Raw genomic sequence first — 21516 nt, forward strand, 5'->3', positions numbered from 1 at the left:
CCTGTTCCTGTAGACGCGTCTAAACCAGTGGAGCTGCCCCGAATAACATTGTTCCAGAGTTTCAGTCGAATAATTCTGCAACTATTCTCATTCTGTGTGTGTGTGTGTGTGTGTTGTAGGGGGTGTTTGTTGTTCAGGAAATCTGCGTCTGATGCTTGCTTTAAAAATCCAGAGTCTGCTGCAGCTCCCTCTAACTCTCACACACACACACACACACACACACACATGCTGTGGCTAAGGGCACAGAGTTAACCAGAGCTTCGTGGAGGTGGTCTGGTTTAATTGGAGGTATAAAGCTGACAAAGCCACGCTTCATTGTTGTAGGGTGTTAGGCTTCATTCAGGACTTTTATGTTGATGAGGCTGAATACGGTGGAGTGGTGCAGGAGAATTCAACAAAGCAGTTGATAAACTCGGGCAGCAAGGTCTAGTGGTGTGTTCTCCCTGTGTCTGTGTGGGTTTCCTCCGGGTGACTGTCTGTGAGGAGTGTGGTGTGTTCTCTCTGTGTCTGTGTGGGTTTCCTCCGGGTGACTGTCTGTGAGGAGCGTGGTGTGTTCTCCCTGTGTCTGTGTGGGTTTCCTCCAGGTGACTCTCTGTGAGGAGTGTGGTGTGTTCTCCCTGTGTCTGCATGGGTTTCCTCCAGGTGACTCTCTGTGAGGAGTGTGGTGTGTTCTCCCTGTGTCTGCGTGGGTTTCCTCCAGGTGATTCTCTGTGAGGAGTGTGGTGTGTTCTCCCTGTGTCTGCGTGGGTTTCCTCCAGGTGACTCTCTGTGAGGAGTGTGGTGTGTTCTCCCTGTGTCTGCGTGGGTTTCCTCCGGGTGACTCTCTGTGAGGAGTGTGGTGTGTTCTCCCTGTGTCTGCATGGGTTTCCTCCGGGTGACTGTCTGTGAGGAGTGTGGTGTGTTCTCCCTGTGTCTGCATGGGTTTCTTCCGGGTGACTGTCTGTGAGGAGTGTGGTGTGTTCTCCCTGTGTCCATGTGGGTTTCCTCCGGGTGCTCCGGTTTCCTCACACGCTTCAAAAACACACGTTGGTGGAATGTCACCTCAAGTGTCCGTAGGTGTGAGTGAATGTGTGAGTGTGTCTCGCCCTGTGAAGGACTAGCACCCCCTCCAGGGTGTGTTGCCGACTTGCGCCCAGTGATTCCGGGTAAGCGTTTTACAGAGTTTGTAAATCTTACTTTAGGCACTCTGACTTTATAAAATGTCTGAAATCTCTCTGTGATCTGTGTGTTTGAGCAAAATAAGGCTCGTCCTCATCAGTCGCACTGCACTTAAACGTAGGACTTATTAATTTTGGTCTAAAAGACACTCCCTCAGGTTTATTTCTGACTAAAACAGAGACTGAGACCTCAGACTTTAAACCACGGATGTTTGGGAGGAAGTTAACACCAAACCAGTGATATCTAAAACAAACTGGGCATTACCTCTAGGGACTGTCCACTGATCTATTCTCATTTCTTCCCTAGCACTGTGCCACTGCTCCGAATTAGATTAGGGTACATTTAGCCAAGACAGCTACTGTATGATAGTGTTCTCATTTAGGTTTTGATTCGTCTTTCAGTTTTGAGTCAGTCAGCGACGAGCGTCCTTGTAGATGATGACACACTTTTACCAGAAGGCAGAGTGAGGCCCTGGGATCTTTTACTTGGCGACTGATGTCAGCCCTTTTTGGAAATGATGAGTGTAAACAAATGCATCATCCCTTTTGCTTCAGGATGAAATTCAGAGTCTTATTGCACAAAAGGAGAAGTAGAAATGTTAGCAGCCACTGGTTGTCCACTAAATTTCACTGAGTTCAATGGAGTGCAGCTGGTTAAATCCCATCCGTGTCTTTGTTTTGTAGCCGTGCCGTATCCCCCGACGACACGCCTCACGATGAAGGAGCTCTACGAGGACGGAAAGCCAAAGGTGGAGCTGCTGAAGGCTCACCTGCTGAAGGAGGGACGACTGGAGGAAGAGGCAGCTCTGCGCATCATCAACGACGGTGCGAACATCCTCCGCCACGAGAAGTGCATGCTGGAGGTGGAGGCACCCATTACAGGTATGGTTCTCATAGAGCTATAATCTGTCTCAGGTGTCTACAGCAGGTAAGATCTCATCCTCTAGGAATCTGTTAACCCTCAGAGGTCTTATTCCATTGCTCAAACTTGCAGTCTTTCACCACTTGTCCTGAAAGTGTGCACTTAAAGAGGACCTTAGGGCTTATGAGTAGAACTGGGACAGTGCTGTAGACTCTAGACTGACCCTCAGAGGTAGAGTTAAAGCAAGTTATTACTTGCGCAGGTAGATTCCAGTTCTTCGTCTCTCAAGACATGTAGCCTCCTGTTCAGGAAGTTCCTCAGAGCAGAGGCAGGTTCTTCTACATTTTACCCACAGTTTAATCAGCACAGGTCCAAGCTGTAGCCCCAATGTTAGACCCTTAACACGGGTCAATTCTCTCAAAGGTAGATCATTAGCACAGATGAACCCTTGCCAAGGTAGACACTCAGTGCATGTTAACGCTCACAGATTTAGCCCCTCATCACCGGTGAACCCTTGCATACGTAGGCACTATGCCAGTGGTCGGCAACCAGTCGAGCGCCATTGACAGGTCGCGATATCTCATGCTGATTCAAGGACATACACAGATTTATTTTAAGTAGCCTGTGCCTGGTATTTACACTGGTAGATCTTGTAGGTAGATACGTTGGTGACCCTGTGCACTGTGGAGTATTGAACACTTGTAAAGGCAGTGTAGACCCTCAGCGCCGGTGAACTCGGGGAGGTTCTCCAGGTAGGTTTCAGTACGCAGATAGACCCTGAACTTCAAAACACGAGTAGAAACCCCTGGTTTGATTTGAGTCTTCCCAGGTTCAGTAGACGGAGCAGGCGGTGTCCCTGAGCACAGCTCCACCACAATAGCTTTGTTTATATTCAGCTGGTAATCCTTTAACAATCCGACTAATGAGTCAGGCTGAATAAAAGATCAGAATCAGAATCGACTAATCCAAATGAGCTTGAGGCAATTTCTACCTGATCTAGAGATGGAGTTCACCTTGAGTAATCGGATAAAACGGGGCGTAATCACTGTGTAAACATTTGAAAACAATCACTCTTAAAAGCTTTTCTGGCCAATATGTGTGCGCTTGCGTTTTAATAACACTAAATACTCAGTGTTGGGATGGTATCCTCAGCTGTAAGTTCAGAGCGTGTGATCCCACAGCCAACGATAATAAGTAAAAATTTAACTTTTCTACATTTAAATAAGATTAGCTTTATTTTTCTGTTCTCCCCCTGTGTAAACAGCCCCTGCTCAGAACGCCCCCCTGTTCCTTTAAATGATAATGAGCCGCTCGCTGTTCACCCCGCCCCCGAGCGCACAGCAGTGAGGAGCGAGGAGCAGAAGCTCTGTTTTTTAGCCGTTTTCACTCTGTTCTCTTTCTTCTCCGTTTTTACTCAGTGCTCTTATTTCTCCGCGCTCGTTGTGTCTGTTTAAACCTCGTCTTTGCGCTCTCGCATAAACACGGGTCCAGCGCTGTGATTGGACAGACTCAGATGAGGGGGCGGGGCCATTCTAAAGCCTCTGCACTTGACGTCAGAAGTGGAGCAGAAACAGAAAGCCTTGTTTTATCCCGTCTTTTCACTGATTTTGCGCACAGAAAACTCACTGGATGGGTCTTGTTTCACAGTGTGTGGGTTGGTGGACTCCAGATTCACACATTAATGTAAATAATCCACCGAACGTAGTATTTTTCATAGTATGTCCCCTTTTAATACCGTTGTCTAACCTGCTTTATCTAGAACAAAGTCTAACCTCCGTATTCTGACTAATGATTCATAGCCGTGGACAGTGGAATGTATATTTGCATGTCTCAGATGGAGCTAAACCGAACAGAGCGTCCTCTATTCTGCACTTTATTAATGCGGCGGCTGCATGCGAAGGTTTGCTTGTTCTTGTTCTGCTGTGTTTACCGTGAAGAGCTGTTGCAGCGTTCACGAGGATGTGGTCCTGACGAGGCATCAACCATAAAATCTTTGATGTTTGATAGATTTTTATAAAGTGTCTTATCAGTTAACCGTACGAAAATGTACCCACACACATTCCACAGAAGTTTCCTCTCTTTTACAGAAATGAAAACAGAACAAATATAGAGGCCTTTTCCCAGTTAGTGTTAACCCAGTTAAAGCTGGTAACAGCCCTCAGCAACAGTGAAGACCCATTTACACTCGCTGTAGAACTCCTTTATTCCTTTACTGATGTGTGTATTTGCAGCTTTAGCAAAATGTTCTTAACTATTTGACAATATCTTTATCATGATTCAGGGATCACACACATTTTTGATCAGTGTTTACAATTACCTTTGTTTTCAAACTTCATTAATGTGGGTTTAACCTCGTCTTTGAGCTCTCATGTAAACAAGGGTCCAGCGCTGTGATTGGACAGACTCAGAAGAGGGGGCGGGGCCATTCTAAAGTCTCTGCACTTGGCGTCAGAAGCGGTGCAGGATCAGAACGACTCGTTTTACCCCTTGTTTCTGACTCAGGCAGCGCACAGAGAACTGACTGGGGTCTTGTTTCACAGTGTGTGGGTTGGTGGCCCCCAGGTCCAAACATTAATGTGCACTGCACTGAACTGAGGATTATCACAAGTCCCTGCAAGTCAATCTTGAGAGGTGTCTGCCAAATTATTGCAACAACATTTTATTAAAACGCTTCCCTGTGTAATGCCCCCTCAGAGAGTTCCCGTCTGACTTTTTGGTCGATGCTGCCAGGACCCGCTCTGTGGCGGTGGCCAGGGGAATCCGGTGTGTTTTGATGAGGAGGGAGTCCTCAGCAGCTGAGCCGCTCGATCTTTTGATTGGCTCTTTCTCCAAAGGTCAGAGAGTCGGAGGCGTCCCTTTGATTCCCCAGTGGGGTCCGCAGGAAACCCCCCTCTCTCCCCCAAACAGGTGCCAGGATAAAAACGGTGCTTCCTCCGCTCCCCCGGGTCTTTAATATCGTATCACATGACGCTGAGGAACGCAGGGTCACGTGACGCTGCATCCTCTCACTGTGCAGAGGCTTTGTTTTCAAGAGTCAGTCCCGTGGTCAAGCCAGGTTTTTAACTTCTGCAGAGAACTTCTACACAGTTTACTACACGTATGGTTAAATCACTGAAGCTTTCATCGTTGGGAAGAAAAGTTAATGTCAAAATGAGTTTGTGAGCCTCACAGTGGCGCTGCAGGTCGTGTCTCTGTCACAGCGGCAGGGTCCTGGAGGTTGTGGAGTCCCTCCGTCGCCCTGAACTGGATAAGGGCCACAGACAATGAATGAATGAATGAATGAATGAATGAATATAATCTTTTCATTGCAATTTTTAAAGGAACACTGCGTAGTATTTTTACCTTAAAGTTGTTGCTGCTCTGGGCTCAGCACTGCAGAAACTGCGTTATGTAACTACGTAAACAACCCCTTCCTTCTTCCTTACTGTTGATTTCAAACTGTGTATTAGTTTTCTATAGGCCTTTCTTCCCAGGGTATTTGTTTATCTTCTAATGGGAAAAGTAATGGAACAAGTGCAAATCGTGTGGCACATTTTATGTTTATTTTTCTCTCAAATACACAAAGAAAACAGCAGAGTATTTTGCGCACGGGTGTCAAGATCTTACATGAGACTGTAAATCAGCCGCAAGGCCTGCAGTTTGTGTAAGATTAATGTCTCAGAGGTCAGATCAGATCGCCCCAGTGTAGTGCCTCAGCCGTTATCTTCATTGCTGCCCCGACTCTGAGACTCTGAGGTGTGACTCCTCCTAACCACTGAGCTGCGGCGTTTATGGGCTTGTTATAACCTACTTTTCATTTTGCAAAGACCACGTTGATTCGCTGCGATGCAGTTTAATTCTTCGTCCGATCCTCACGTTTATGAGCAGGGACTGAAACCAGAAGCTTTGAGGTCACCATGCTCAGTGCGGTCGAGTGTGTGGGCTAGAGGTCACCAGCCTGTGGAGGATTGGAGCTGGGCTCTCTGGACTGATGAAACTCCAGAGGACCTATTGGGACACCAGCACCTGACCTCACTGAGGCTCCCACGGCTTAAAACGGTCTAATCCTCGCAGAGTTGTTCCAGCTTTTAGTCTGAAGCCTTCCCGGGAAGTGTAGATGCAGTTACTAAAGCAAAAGGGGGGAAGGTTCATTATTGATGCACTTCATTGAGAAGAAATGAGCCAGGGCACTGTGAACTTGACATTGGCAAATCACTGGTGGGTCTGAACATCACAAAACACTGTTCATTAAGTTAATCTCCTCTCTCTTTCTCTTCTCAGTGTGTGGAGATGTTCACGGGCAGTTCTTTGACCTGATGAAGCTGTTTGAGGTCGGTGGTTCACCCAACAGCACACGCTATCTCTTCCTGGGGGACTACGTAGATCGAGGTTACTTCAGTATTGAGGTGAGTGTCTCAGAAGAAGACTTTTCACCTCTTATTGGTTTTTGTACGTCTTACCACACTGTCTCTGATTCATTCTGGTTTCATCAAATCTGTTCAGTAGCTTTTTACAAGACTGAGACAAATAAAACGTACGTGAACTCCAACTGCAGTCACCCATCGCCTGCTGGTCCTGCGTTACCATGAGTTACCGTGTCCTTTGTTTATTCTATTACAGTTTATACATTTAAATGTATTACAACGATCATTTATCATCCGTTTTAGAACACAGCCATTAACACTGCATTTTACAGCTCATTAGAAACTACGCCAGACATTTTAATTCAGATTTTAATTTGCATTTTCTTCCAGAACCTTCCTCTAAAACAGAGAATCAAAAGCAGCAGATGTTATCTACCATCTGCCATCATTTTTCTCTTAAAATCTAAGTGTTTTAAGAACAACCTTCGTTTTTAACCTCATTTACTTTAATACAGACATTAAACCAATGCTTCCACTGTGTTTCACTGATCCATTCAGAGCTTGAGCTGAGTCTGAGACATAAACAGATGTGGGAATGAGAGAGAAGTTCTCTGAACTAGGGTTGGGCTCTGAATGTGTGTGATTTGAGCCTCTGTTTCGCTGGAAAACCATCTGCTGTGGTGTGTGCTAAACCACAAGTGCGTGTTAGGGGCAGCTCTGCTTCTAAACAGCGTAGAACCGTCTTATTTCACAACTTTTCTCTGTTCTGCGAGTCGTCTTCACTCATATCACCAGCTCCGAACATCAGTTCCAATGCTTTCAGACGTCTTTATAACCTGCTTCCTCACGCTAACCCCCTCAAACATGAAGCATGGGAACTGCTGCGCTGCCCCACGATTGAGGAAATGACCGCAGTGGACACATAGAAGGCTCCAGACTCGTGAACGTACGCATGTCATGATATAGACATTTTTTTTCTGATCAATATATTGTTTCAGAATGAGTTATTATCGTCATATTAAGATTTTCTGCCACTGATTATGATGATGATAAGAGCAGAATAATGAATTATTTAAAGAGCTGTAAACGTTTAGCAAAAGCGTAGTATTAATGATCCCAAATAAATGATCCGTAAACAAAATAAAAAGACTGTTTTCAATCAAAGACCAGAGAAAACCAGAGAAAATACAGCTGATTTAGTGTAAATAAACACAATGGGTGATACTGAGAATAGCAACAGTTATTGTTAGCGCTGGACAATAATCAAGTATCGATATTTATGGCAACAATTACATGATTTTTAAACACATTTTCAATATTTGAGTGCACATTATTTACATCTGTCACTGACCGTCATTAGGGGGCGCTTTCGTCAGTTCAACACTAAATTTTAAAGTAAGTTTAAGAGGTTTGACGGTGACGTCGTGTTTCTTGTTTGTTTTTAACAGTTTTCCAGTGGCTTTTAAGCTGTTCATATCAATATCAGCACTACATCGTATCGACTGAAATTTAGAAATATATCGTGATATAAATGTTGCCCGTATCGTCCAGCCCTAGTTATTGAAGTGTCCGTATATTGTACGATATATCGATAATGTACTTATTGTAACAGACCTTCGTGTAGCGATATAACCTTCAGAATTAACGAGCCTTTAGTTTCAGCCTTGTGTTGATATTGTTCCTTCATTTATTCATTTATTTACACATTCCCTTCTCCAGTCCTTTTACACCTCGTGTCATAGCTGTCAGAGAGCTGCGTCCCTGCAGTGCATGCTGGGAGTAGAGTTCAGATGGTGGGATGAAATGTCACGGTTGAAAGGGAAGCTGCACAACTGGTCCACACCATCAAACACTGGGTTTGGGAGTGGGGTGGGGGTGTGTGTGAGGGATGGGGTGTAAATAAAAAAAAAAATAAAGGCCACTAAGATGTTTTGGCTCTCTCTGGACATCACAGACGCTCTGTGTGAACAAAGGAACGGACTTCAGTCGCTTCCACGGCTCCCACTGCGGCTCTACATCCATCAAACACTCGGCGGGTTACAGTTCCACGCCGGGGTTAGAGACACGAACTCAAATCACTGGCAGAATGTGAGCACTTTGCTTTAGGGGTGGGCGGGGCTGAGTGGTCTGGGGGAAATGCAAATATAAAACCTATAAATGGGACTTTGAGGAGCAGCTGCACATGAGCGTCGTCACTATCCTCGGTGCTGGAGCGGTGTTTGAGGCAGATGTCATGGTGCTTCCCACAAGAGCAGGGGCTGTTTCTGTGCTGAACAGACTCCGGTTCTTCATTTCTGTACCAGTTTTAGAGGAGCAGGTGTCCACAGACTTTTGGCGGAGTCGTGAGGCAGTGAGTGAGCTGCTGTTTGCCGCAGTGCTGTGTTAAACCCACAGAGCGTCCTGTAGCGCTACGCTCTGCTGAGTCGGGGCGGTGTGATTGGCGGCAGAGTTTAACTAAAGTCAGAGCGGACTCCTCTCTCTAATCTGATCAGGTGATGTAATCTTTAAAGCCAGACAGGAGTTTAATGAGATTGGTTTAATGATCTGTTTAATGGAGCCGTGTTTACATCAGTGCTGTTCCACTCCAGTCCTGCAGACGGCCAGAGCTGAACGCTGCCCCTTAATTAAAAGAAGCTAATTCACATTTACCAGGATTTTAACAGGTGTGTGTGTGTGTGTGTGTGCTTTCAGTGTGTGCTGTACCTGTGGACGCTAAAGATAAATCACCCCACGACTCTTTTCCTCCTGAGAGGGAACCACGAGTGCCGGCACCTCACGGAGTATTTCACCTTTAAACAGGAGTGTAAGTACCGTGTGTGTGTGTGTATATATGTGTGTGTGTGTATATATGTGTGTGTGTGTGTGTGTGTATATATGTGTGTGTGTGTGTGTGTATATATGTGTGTGTGTGTGTGTATATATATGTGTGTGTGTGTGTATATATATGTGTGTGTGTGTGTGCAGTACCAACCAGAGACTCACTATGAAGGTTGAATTGTATTCAGTTGAGTTTTTATCAGTGCCTGGACTCATTATTAATATAAGATATGATCATTTATTGATTCTGATCAAAACATAGTTATAGTCCAGTGCCACAAATATTGCCACTGTACTTTTCTGATATATCACTTGACATCTGGGTTTATTCATTACCTGCGTTACTAATACCGCAGGGAGCTAATATCAGCTGATAAACCGGGGGTAACTTTATTATTCATGTCCTAGTTTTAATCATTGTCTGACTGGCCTCTTTATAATATCAGTGAATACTAACACTACTGTAGGTCAGTGGTTCTCAGGCGGTGGTGGTACGTGAAACAGCAAGAGGTGGTACTCTGCATGACCTCGAAACATTTACCTATTAATAACAATCTAAAGTTTTCATGTGTGAATTACATTGTTTTCATTTAATAGTTTTCATAATTATGCTTTAAACAAATTAATTTGTGTTAAATATATATATAACATGGGCTACACATGCACCACAGTTCATTACATCTGTAACGGAAAGGGGCGGGGCCACAAAGCCAGAACTGTTCACGTGAAGACAAATTATAAGAAAACGCTCAGCTGATGGAAAACAACGCAGCTGTTCTACGCATCATTAGAGTCCCAAAACATTGATTAATAATAGAGGCGCCACGCTTCCTTCACCTACTACTACAAGCGCCGAGAGCCACTGTGACCTGCTCCCAGCGCCGCGCTGTTTTCACCTGGAGCCTGTTAAAGCACATCACTGATATTACATTGACTTCTCATTTTTATTTCTTTGAAAACGCTTATTGCCCATAAATTTATATTTTCTCATAAATGTCTCACTGTGTTTAAGACATTCAGGTGAGGCCTAGAGTTAATCCTATTCTCCATTTTAATTTGTAGTCATTATTTTGGAATAATTTTATGTAAAATATACACATTTCATGTTAAAAAAACTAAAAATCATGCAAAATTCAAGCCAGACATCGCCTCAAGCCCAGCCCCTGCCCTCGGAGCAGAGGAGGAACCAGGGCGTGATTCTGTGATGAGACGCATAAGTGGTACATGGTCTAAAGTCTAGAAAACTAATCTCAGCTGAAGTACCGTCAGGCCCTAGTTTTAATCAGCGTCTGACTGGACTCGGTTTGTTCTAATTAGCTGCGTGTTCAGTAAAACATCACCTAACAAGGCCTGCGTCCTGCTGTGGAAAGTTGGCAGCGTCCTCGGCACTGCTGTGATCCGTCAAACAGACACACCATGTGTATGTGTGTGTGTCTGTTCACGTGTGTGTGTGTTTGTGTGTTCCCATCTCAGGCAAGATCAAGTATTCAGAGCGTGTGTATGATGCGTGTATGGAGGCTTTTGACTGCCTGCCACTAGCTGCGCTCCTGAATCAGCAGTTTCTCTGCGTCCACGGAGGGCTCTCACCGGAAATTACCTGCCTCGACGACATCCGACGGGTAAGAGAGTGTGTGTGTGTGTGTGTGTGTTGGAGATGGCCATGAATCCAGGGCTTCTACCACTTTTTTCCGATAATTATTGATAAATAAGGTTAATAAAGCCATTTTTAAAGCATTATATTAAGTGTGTTGCTGAATAAATTTAAAAAGATACTCCGCACATCTAGAGGCGCATGGTTTAAAGCACTGGGATTGTGTTATTGATCTTTACTGAGTGCTATGCCCATATTAGGAGTTCCGGTTGTAAACTGATTATATCTTTGAGAAAAGTCGTCGTCTCTGTCATCACGTCCTGTCACCTGAAGGTCTGTTCGCTGATGTGATGGATCTGGGGAGTATTCGCTCTCCTCTGGTGCCTTGAGTTGTCCACTGTATCAGCAGCAGTGAGAACAGAGGCTCTGGGAGTTTACATCACACTTCTTGGAGGAAGCAAATGCTCACCCCAGGGGTCAGGGGTCATGGACAAATCCTGCTAAGACCTGGAATTCCTAATATGGGCATGACTCATGACTTCACTGTGTGTACTCTGCAGATAGACAGGTTTATGTCTCCTTGTGGGTGGGTGTGTAGTGCATGGGCTCTGCATCTAGACAGGTTTAAATCTGTGTGTGTGTGTGTGTGTGTGTGTGTGTGTGTGTGTGTGCACTCTGCAGTTAGACAGGTTTAAAGAGCCTCCAGCGTTCGGGCCCATGTGTGACCTGCTGTGGTCAGATCCTGGGGAGGATTACGGCAGTGAAAAAACACAGGAACATTTCTGTCACAACAGTGTGAGGGGCTGCTCTTACTTCTACAGGTAATACACCCACACACACACACACTCACACCAGAGCTTGGAGATACTCAGTTTTTCAAAGACAGACACATGTAGTAACTGTAATGTGGGAAGGACTTGCTCGAATATTCATTTTGTAAATCAGTATTCCTGTGGTGTTTTTTTTAATTATTATTAAAGTAGATATATTCTACGCCTTTTCCACAAGCCCACCAACCCCCACACTGTGAAACAAGATCCTTCAGTCAGTTCTCTGTGCACTGCTTAAGTCAGAAAACACAAGATAAAGAGTCGTTCTGATTCTGCTCCGCTTCTGACGTCAAGTGCAGAGACTTTAGAATGGCCCTGCCCCCTCGTCTGAGTCTGTCCAATCACAGCGCTGGACCCGTGATTATGTGAGAGCGCAAAGACGAGGTTAAACTCAGCAAAACAGACACAACGAGCGCGGAGAAATAAGAGCACTGAGTAAAAACGGAGAAGAAAGAGAACAGAGTGAAAACGGCTAAAAACCAGAGCTTCTGCTCCTCGCTCCTCACTGCTGTGCGCTCGGGGTCGGGGTGAACAGCGAGCGGCTCATTATCATTTAAAGGAACAGGTGCTGAAAGCGGGCGTTCTGAACAGGGGCTGTTTACACAGGGGGAGAACACTGCAACAGAACTATGTTCCTCTGTGGAGAAAAGAGGGGGAATGTGTCACGTTTAAGTAAATTTACTTAATGTAAACACACCTTCTTTGAAGGCAGCTACTGAGAACCATTCCTGTTAAAAGTCCTCTTCGAGAAGTTGGTAGACGCTGTGTGTAAATGAGTACAATGTCTTTTTTTCCTCAGTTATCCTGCTGTGTGTGACTTCTTAATGAACAATAACTTGTTGTCCATAATTCGAGCACACGAAGCCCAGGACGCAGGGTGAGTGCGGTATCTCTGCCGACAGGGTTCCTCTGTTTCTTAATAACTGTGTAATAAGCTCCTGAGTTAGAGACGTTTAACTGTTGTCTGTTTCTGTCCATGTGCAGGTATCGAATGTACAGGAAAAGCCAGACGACAGGGTTCCCCTCCTTAATCACAATCTTTTCAGCACCAAACTACTTAGATGTTTATAACAATAAAGGTGAGTCTCTGGATGAATGTTGAGAAGGTCGTGGAGTATTGATCTGTTGGGTCTGGAACATCAGACCTCCAAACTAACATGAGTTCTTCTCTCTCTCTCTCTCTCTCTCTCTCTCTCTCTCTCTCTACACTCTCTCTCTCTCTCTACAAACACTCACTCTCTCTCTCTCTCTCTACAAACACTCACTCTCTCTCTCTCTCTCTCTACAAACACTCACTCTCTACACTCTCTCTCTCTCCTTTCACACCCCTCTCTTCTCTCCTCTCTCACCCTTTCTCCTTTTCATTCTTTGCATTTGTCTTTCTCTCATTTCTCTTCTCTCTCTCTCTCTCTCTCTCCCTCCTTAGCTGCTGTCTTGAAATATGAGAACAACGTGATGAATATCCGTCAGTTTAACTGTTCTCCTCACCCGTACTGGCTTCCCAACTTCATGGACGTCTTCACGTGGTCTCTGCCTTTCGTTGGAGAAAAAGGTACCAAAAACATTCGGACACTTGTTCTCAGAGCTCTGAAAGTCTCTGAAGGTTTTACAGGTGCTCTGTTGCGTCGTGTCTGAATAACCAATCCTGCTTTGGCACACACAGTACATCTGTGTTTGACACTTAAACCTGTGTGTGTGTGTGTGTGTGTGTGTGTGTGTGTGTGTGTGTGTGCTTTCAGTGACAGAGATGCTGGTGAACGTGTTAAATATCTGCTCTGACGATGAGCTCATGTCAGAAGGAGACGACACCTGCGAAGGTAAAAACACACCTGATACACTCCACACTCCTCAGGCTTTTTTTTTTTTTTTTTACACACACACACACACACACACACACACACACACACACACACACACACACACACAGAGTCCAAACAGTCTCTCACAGTCTATGAAAGAAAAAAACAGAATAATCAGGCCACATCGAGTGGAGTTTTCCACCACAAGGCCTTTATTGGTCTCTAAAATGAAAGCCCTCAGGAAGCAAAACAAGAGTTTTTTTTTTCTTTTCTTTTCTTTCTTTTTTTCTGACTTATTTTTAAGAGCAGTGTTAAATTAGTGTGATTCCCCCCACTATTCACTGTGTGCTTTCATTGGAAAATACAGTATTAATATATTGAGTATTTAAGCTTTCTCTCTGCTGTAAACCAGTCGAGAGAGCGTTGTTTCTGTTTCAGTTGAGTTTTTATCCAGTGCCTGGACTCATTATTAATATAAGATATGATCATTTATTGATTCTGATCAAAACATAGTTATAGTCCAGTGCCACAAATATTGCCACTGTACTTTTCTGATATATCACTTGACATCTGGGTTTATTCATTACCTGCGTTACTAATACCGCAGGGAGCTAATATCAGCTGATAAACCGGGGGTAACTATATTATTCATGTCCTAGTTTTAATCATTGTCTGACTGGCCTCTTTATAATATCAGTGAATACTAACACTACTGTAGGTCAGTGGTTCTCAGGCGGTGGTGGTACGTGAAACAGCAAGAGGTGGTACTCTGCATGACCTCGAAACATTTACCTATTAATAACAATCTAAAGTTTTCATGTGTGAATTACATTGTTTTCAATTAATAGTTTTCATAATTATGCTTTAAACAAATTAATTTGTGTTAACTATATATATAACATGGGCTACACATGCACTACAGTTCATTACATCTGTAACGGAAAGGGGCGGGGCCACAAAGCCAGAACTGTTCACGTGAAGACAAATTATAAGAAAACGCTCAGCTGATGGAAAACAACGCAGCTGTTCTACGCATCATTAGAGTCCCAAAACATTGATTAATAATAGAGGCGCCACGCTTCCTTCACCTACTACTACAAGCGCCGAGAGCCACTGTGACCTGCTCCCAGCGCCGCGCTGTTTTCACCTGGAGCCTGTTAAAGCACATCACTGATATTACATTGACTTCTCATTTTTATTTCTTTGAAAACGCTTATTGCCCATAAATTTATATTTTCTCACATCGAGTGGAGTTTTCCACCACAAGGCCTTTATTGGTCTCTAAAATGAAAGCCCTCAGGAAGCAAAACAAGAGTTTTTTTTTTCTTTTCTTTTCTTTCTTTTTTTCTGACTTATTTTTAAGAGCAGTGTTAAATTAGTGTGATTCCCCCCACTATTCACTGTGTGCTTTCATTGGAAAATACAGTATTAATATATTGAGTATTTAAGCTTTCTCTCTGCTGTAAACCAGTCGAGAGAGCGTTGTTTCTGTGGAGAACAGAGCTCCTCTCTCGCTATCACTTCATCTGTTTAAAACAGGACTGGACTGTTAGAGGAAGTGTGTGAAGAGCTCGACTCGGGGCTTATTTCTGTGCCGTGGTCAAACAGGTTTCTCTGAAACCCTCCACACTGCAGTGTATTCCAACACTAAACTGGTCCTAAAGGTCTGTATGACCCTGTTCACTCTGGAGGATGGGATCATAAGAGACCATCACTAAAGTACAGCTGTGTACAGGGCTCAGTGAATCCCAGACACTTTTAATCTCCTCACTAGGGGTGGGCGATATGGCCCTAAAATAATATCATGATATTTCAGGGTGTTTTGGGGATAACGATATTTTGGGCGATGAAACAATACATTATTATTTTCAGAAAAAATCAATGTCACACTGATATTAATTAAAGTAATTATTTGTTTTAAATTTTGCTTTAAAAGTTATGATATTATCATGAATCATACAATGTACGATGCACATCACAACTCCTCACTCACACTTCCTTCCGTGGAGATCTGGGACACACCTGGCCACATCTGTAATGAGAATACTACAACACCTGATGTGTCCTCGACAGTAACATGGCACCGCCCCAAATCAGCTGCGTCACTGCCCCAGTCTCAGAGTCCGTCGCCCTGGGAAAGGCTCTAACGGCCCGAACTGGAACGTGAGCCAGGATTCACGGGACATTTCTGTCTGAAAATAAATGCAGTGAAGAGTGCCGTGTGCTTTCTGTAAGCACTGAGTAAGTGCTCAGTAGGTACTGAGTAATTGAATCCCAGATACTGAATAATGTGTTGTAGGTACTGAATAATTGAATCCCAGATACTGAATAATGTGTAGTAGGTACTGAGTAATTGAATCCCAGATACTGAATAATGTGTTGTAGGTACTGAGTAATTGAATCCCAGATACTGAATAATGTGTAGTAGGTACTGATTAATTGAATTCCAGATACTGAATAATGTGTTGTAGGTACTGAGTAATTGAATCCCAGATACTGAAAAATGTGTAGTAGGTACTGAATAATTGAATCCCAGATACTGAATAATGTGTTGTAGGTACTGATTAATTGAATCTCAGATTGTGAATAATGTGTAGTAGGTACTGAATAATTGAATACCAGATACTGAATAAGGTGTAGTAGGTACTGATTAATTGAATCCCAGATACTGAATAAGGTGTAGTAGGTACTGAATAATTGAATCCCAGATACTGAATAAGGTGTAGTAGGTACTGATTAATTGAATCCCAGATACTGAATAAGATGTAGTAGGTACTGATTAATTGAATCCCAGATACTGAATAATGTGTAGTAGGTACTGGTTAATTGAATACCAGATACTGAATAATGTGTAGTAGGTACTGGTTAATTGAATCCCAGATACTGAATAATGTGTAGTAGGTACTGGTTAATTGAATCCCAGATACTGAATAAGGTGTAGTAGGTACTGAATAATTGAATACCAGATACTGAATAAGGTGTAGTAGGTACTGAAAAATTTGAATACCAGATACTGAATAAGGTGTAGTAGGTACTGAATAATTGAATCCCAGATACTGAATAATGTGTAGTAGGTACTGATTAATTGAATCCCAGATACTGAATAAGGTGTAGTAGGTACTGAAAAATTGAATACCAGATACTGAATAAGGTGTAGTAGGTACTGAATAATTGAATCCCAGATACTGAATAATGTGTAGTAGGTACTGAATAATTGAATCCCAGATACTGTATAATGTGTAGTAGGTACTGAATAATTGAATACCAGATACTGAATAAGGTGTAGTAGGTAATGAATAATTGAATACCAGATACGGAATAAGGTGTAGTAGGTACTGAATAATTGAATACCAGATACTGAATAAGGTGTAGTAGGTACTGAATAATTGAATACCAGATACGGAATAAGGTGTAGTAGGTACTGAATAATTGAATCCCAGATACTGAATAAGGTGTAGTAGGTAATGAATAATTGAATACCAGATACTGAATAAGGTGTAGTAGGTACTGAATAATTGAATACCAGATACGGAATAAGGTGTAGTAGGTACTGAATAATTGAATACCAGATACTGAATAAGGTGTAGTAGGTACTGAATAATTGAATACCAGATACGGAATAAGGTGTAGTAGGTACTGAATAATTGAATCCCAGATACTGAATAAGGTGTAGTAGGTACTGAATAATTGAATCCCAGATACTGAATAATTCATATCATACACTGAATAATTAATTGCAGGTAATTAATTATACATAAACAATTATGTATAATTAATTCATAGTAAGTACTGAATAATTTATAGTTGCTAATGGGTCGTTCATATCAAACTATGAATAATTAGGTAATAAGTAGGTACTGAATAATTCATAAATTCTAAATAATTCATAATGGACATTGTATAATTCATAGAGATTTTTTTATATGATTCCTACTCGATACTGAACAATCCATATTTAATACTGACTTTTAATAGATAGTGAATTATTTATTTACTCCAGTATCATTAGGATAAGTTCTGAATTATAAATGTCAGTAGTTGTCCTCGTGTATTGTCCAGTCTGAATACCATTAGATCCTCACAGCTATGTTTGAAAGTCCAGTGTGAAGGTTTGAGTAGTGGCTGTTACTGCGGGGACCCACTCGTGATGAATGTCCTCGCTGTGTGCGTAGGTGGCCGTGTGTTGTACCTGGTACATTCTGTCCTTAATTCAGTCATCGTGAAGTGTGTATATAATGAAATCATCCTGAGCCCCCTCCTCCCGGAGCGCGAGGAATGGTGGCGCAGGAATACCATGGCCCACTTTACTGCGCCTGATGCCCGTTTGATTTGTCCTTCTTTTTCAGTGGTGCGTAATTATATCTTGGCCTGACACATTTCCTCTGTGTGTCTCTGGGCCCGGAGAGTGTTGGAAATGGGGGTTATTGATCCCTCCAGGGAGTGACAGATCTAACGTTAGGTTTGATCTCTCCGTCTCTCTGCCTTACTGCCCCTTTACGGGCCGCTAACAATCGTGGCAAACCAACGTCTTTGTTTGAATGGAGAGAGACGGCAGCCTTGTGTCTAACGAGAAGCAGCTATGGTTTTATCAGTGAAGGACAGATTGGATGGTGTCTCTTCATGGAGCCCGTAAGAGCCCATGGTGACATGTCTCACGCACCCTTTCTAAGGTGTGGAGAGTTCCCTACGCAGCTTTATCCTTCCGTTTTAAATCATGACGCCCCTAACTGACGTTTACCAGATGACCTCATTTACAGAATGCTCTTTTTAAAAAGTGTGTTTTTCTTTCTGAAGGGTGTGTTCCAACATTTTAACAAAGCGAATGCTTTAGTGAACGGTGCTGTGTCCACACACCCCCCCCCCCCCCCAAGGGAAAAATGGTTATAGTGATGTTTATATTGGGAATTTTACCCTAAAATTGTTATTCTGTGTTCTTTATTATTTTTCTCATAAGTTGGCTTTATAGTGAACTGAGTCTGGGCTCTAATGGGTTAATCCCTCTTCAGCAGAGGCTAGTGCTCAAATATATGACTCTTCTAAAGATATACACCGTCAGTCATAACATCAAAGGCATATCTTCATTGCTGCGCTTCGTAGATCTACGATTAGAGACTAGTCCCTCTGTTACTCCGTGTGCTCGTTTTACCCCGTTCTACCTTCACTCAGGACTCTACAGAGCAGGTGTGATTCGGGTGGTGGGTGATGCGCCTCGCTGCTGTGACTCTAAAGGGGTTTTCATCCAAAACATTTGCAAATGCAGTAAAGAAATATCAGTAAAAATATACGACATGAATCGTTTTCCCATCCACTGCATATTCCCCATAAACTCCAGGTGACGTAGGCGCTCCGTGATCGGGCCGGCAGCAAAAGGAGGGAGAGATCTGAGTGGGGTTTGCTACGAAAAGAACTGTTTTACAGCGGTTTATATCAAAAATACACTTTGTATCAACAAGCCTGGTTTAATTATCTGTGTCGTTTCTTTGGTGTAATGCTGGTTCTTAGTGTTTTTCGATATGTGGTTGTTTTTGTGAATTTGGGCCGTGTCCGTGCTGGTTTTTCTGTTCGCGTCGTCTATAATTCACAAAAACGTGGTGGATGGACCGACCCCAACCACCCCATCGTCAGCTGAGAATAATCTGTTCAACAGAGAAGCAACTTACAGCCGTAGAGCCAGCTCCACCAGGAACCATCATGTCGACCCCTTCCAGCATTCGTCCCACCCGCTTTCCTTTTGAACAACAAAAAATGATTAAATGAGACTTTACAGCTGCTTTTACAGAGAAACAGAGGACCACAGCAGCCCAGAGAAGGCTTTACTGCCAGAGGTGAGGAGCCTTTGGTATTTTAGCTTTGAAAAAAATAACTGGTTGTATGTTTTGCCTTTCTCTCTTTGTGTGTGTGTGTGTGTGTGTGTGTGTGTGTGTGTGTGTGTGTGCGTAAGGTGGTGCTCCAGCAGTCCGTAAGGAAGTGATCAGAAATAAGATCCGTGCCATTGGGAAGATGGCCCGAGTTTTCTCTGTACTGAGGTAAACCCACTCTCACACACACACACTCTCTCTGTTCTCTCTCTCTGCTCTGTTTCTCTCTCTCTCTTTTAGTTCTCTCTCTCTCTCTTCATACACTTGAATATTACTCTGATACTGAATGATACAAAGATGGCCCGAGTTTTCTCTGTACAGAGGTAAACCCACTCACACATGCTCTTTTCCTCTGTGTTCTCTCTCTCTCTCTCTCTCTCTCTCTCTCTCTCTCTCTCCACACACTTGAATATTACTCTGAATGATATAAAGTAGTTACTGAACCTGTGTGAGTTGGACTACATGAGCATTAGTGTTTCTTACGCTGTGTGTTTCCCCTCAGGGAGGAGAATGAGAGTGTGTTGCAGTTGAAGGGTTTGACTCCCACAGGAACGCTGCCACTAGGAGTTCTCTCTGGAGGCAGACAAACACTGCAGAGCGGTAAGAACACACACACACAATACAGCATACACACACACACACATGCACCTACAGCATACACAAACACACACATGCACCTACAGCATACACACACACACAATACAGCATACGCACACAGACAAACACACAAAATACAGCATATACACATGTGCCTACAGCATACACACACACAAAATACAGCACACACACACACACACACTATTATTACTGTCCTGACTCTGACACAGTCCTGTGCTTTGCGTGCTGAGCCCACCCCCTGCGCCCTTTGCTCTGCACTTCATAGCACACTGCTCTCCTTTTTCCTCTCACTTTAGTCTCTCTTTCATTTTCTCTCTCTCTCTCTCTCTGTGTGTGTGTGTGTGTGCGTGTGCGTGCGTTCACACACAACATTTCTACATAAAATCTCTCACTTCTCTCACTTTCTGTCATTTTCACTCAGTCTTCTGTCTTTTATCTTCGCTTTAATCTCCTTTACTGACTCTCTCCTGTCTTCAGCGATCAAGTGTTTTTCTGTTTTAATCACACCCAACCCCCCCTCTCTCTCACACACACACACACACACACACTGAGAGACAGAGAGAGAACCCTGTTGAGAATTTGGCCCATAATTTTAACATGATGCATCTAATAGACAACAGTTCCTCGGAGCGCTGGTGGCGTTCAGTTGCGGCAGGAAGCTAAAATGTTATTAACTGCGCTCGTTTTTCGGCCCGAAAGCAATCCTCAGGTGTGTTTTGCTCTTATTCCTCAGAGCAGCTCCTGTTCAGATCTGATACTACACCGAGCGCACACAGGTTTCATCTCTGACTCTCTCTGATCAAACCCTCAGCGTGGACCCGAGTTCAACATCACCATTAACAGCCATAACAATAAGAACAGACCGATAGAAACACACACTGCACCGACACTGATCCCTGACCCTTTCCTAATCAATTAAAACTGAATTTGGCGTTTTGTGACATCAGAGATTTACCCCCACTGCCCTCCGTCTGTGTGATGCTCGCTTTAATGTGACCCACTTTAGTGAGATACTGTTAGCACACCACTTCTTCCTGTCTTCAGGCACATGGACACACATCAGCAGCTCACACACACTCACACTTCAACAACTAGTGTTAACACTCTACACTCACTCAGCTCTCACTGCTGTCCTGCAGCCTGCGCCCTCAGCTCTCACTACCGCTGTAGTGCTGTCTCCCTGCTGCTGTCTCTCTGCTGCGCTACTGATTTAACCATCACTTCTTTAATACTCTTACAACAATGACTCCAATACTGAACTAATGTTTCAGTCTAATGTGGTCTGCTTTGTTTTTGCTGAAAAGAAACTCGTGCCTTTGAAACTTTAACGTTTATCTGTTTGAAGCTTTGATCTGTTTTGTGTTTTTTTACGTATCTCACCTTTTAAAGCGTAGATGAGTGTCTTAGTGCCATGAATTACATTTAATATCGATAAAGGAATGACTTATGTCTTAAAATGTATAAAGAAACACCACCATTTTCTTAAAGCACAGTGGCGTTTATCTGGATGAGTTCAGAGAGGTTTGTAGCAGCACGGAAACACTCAATAAATATCAACATATCTTGTGTGTTGTGTTTTATCCCACACTGTATTCGCCGCTCAGAAATCCTCAGTGGGCTGCTGCTGTGGACAGTTTCTGT

General features: G+C 43.4%; 1 protein-coding gene across 3 annotated transcripts in view; it reads left to right on the forward strand.

Annotated features, from left to right (window-relative positions):
* ppp3ccb (protein phosphatase 3, catalytic subunit, gamma isozyme, b) overlaps positions 1–21516 on the forward strand; it is a 41891-nt gene that overhangs the window by 12978 nt on the left and 7397 nt on the right. For all 3 annotated transcript variants that reach the window (XM_066650393.1, XM_066650394.1, XM_066650395.1), the window contains exons 2-12: positions 1842–2039; positions 6280–6404; positions 9054–9165; positions 10653–10798; positions 11452–11591; positions 12400–12477; positions 12585–12679; positions 13027–13152; positions 13340–13417; positions 19341–19425; positions 19760–19857. In XM_066650393.1, coding sequence (XP_066506490.1) covers positions 1842–2039; positions 6280–6404; positions 9054–9165; positions 10653–10798; positions 11452–11591; positions 12400–12477; positions 12585–12679; positions 13027–13152; positions 13340–13417; positions 19341–19425; positions 19760–19857 — 1281 coding nt within the window. The remainder of the gene's footprint in view (positions 1–1841; positions 2040–6279; positions 6405–9053; positions 9166–10652; positions 10799–11451; positions 11592–12399; positions 12478–12584; positions 12680–13026; positions 13153–13339; positions 13418–19340; positions 19426–19759; positions 19858–21516) is intronic.

The sequence above is a fragment of the Hoplias malabaricus genome, chromosome 18, assembly GCF_029633855.1.
Source record: "Hoplias malabaricus isolate fHopMal1 chromosome 18, fHopMal1.hap1, whole genome shotgun sequence".
NCBI lineage: Eukaryota > Metazoa > Chordata > Actinopteri > Characiformes > Erythrinidae > Hoplias > Hoplias malabaricus.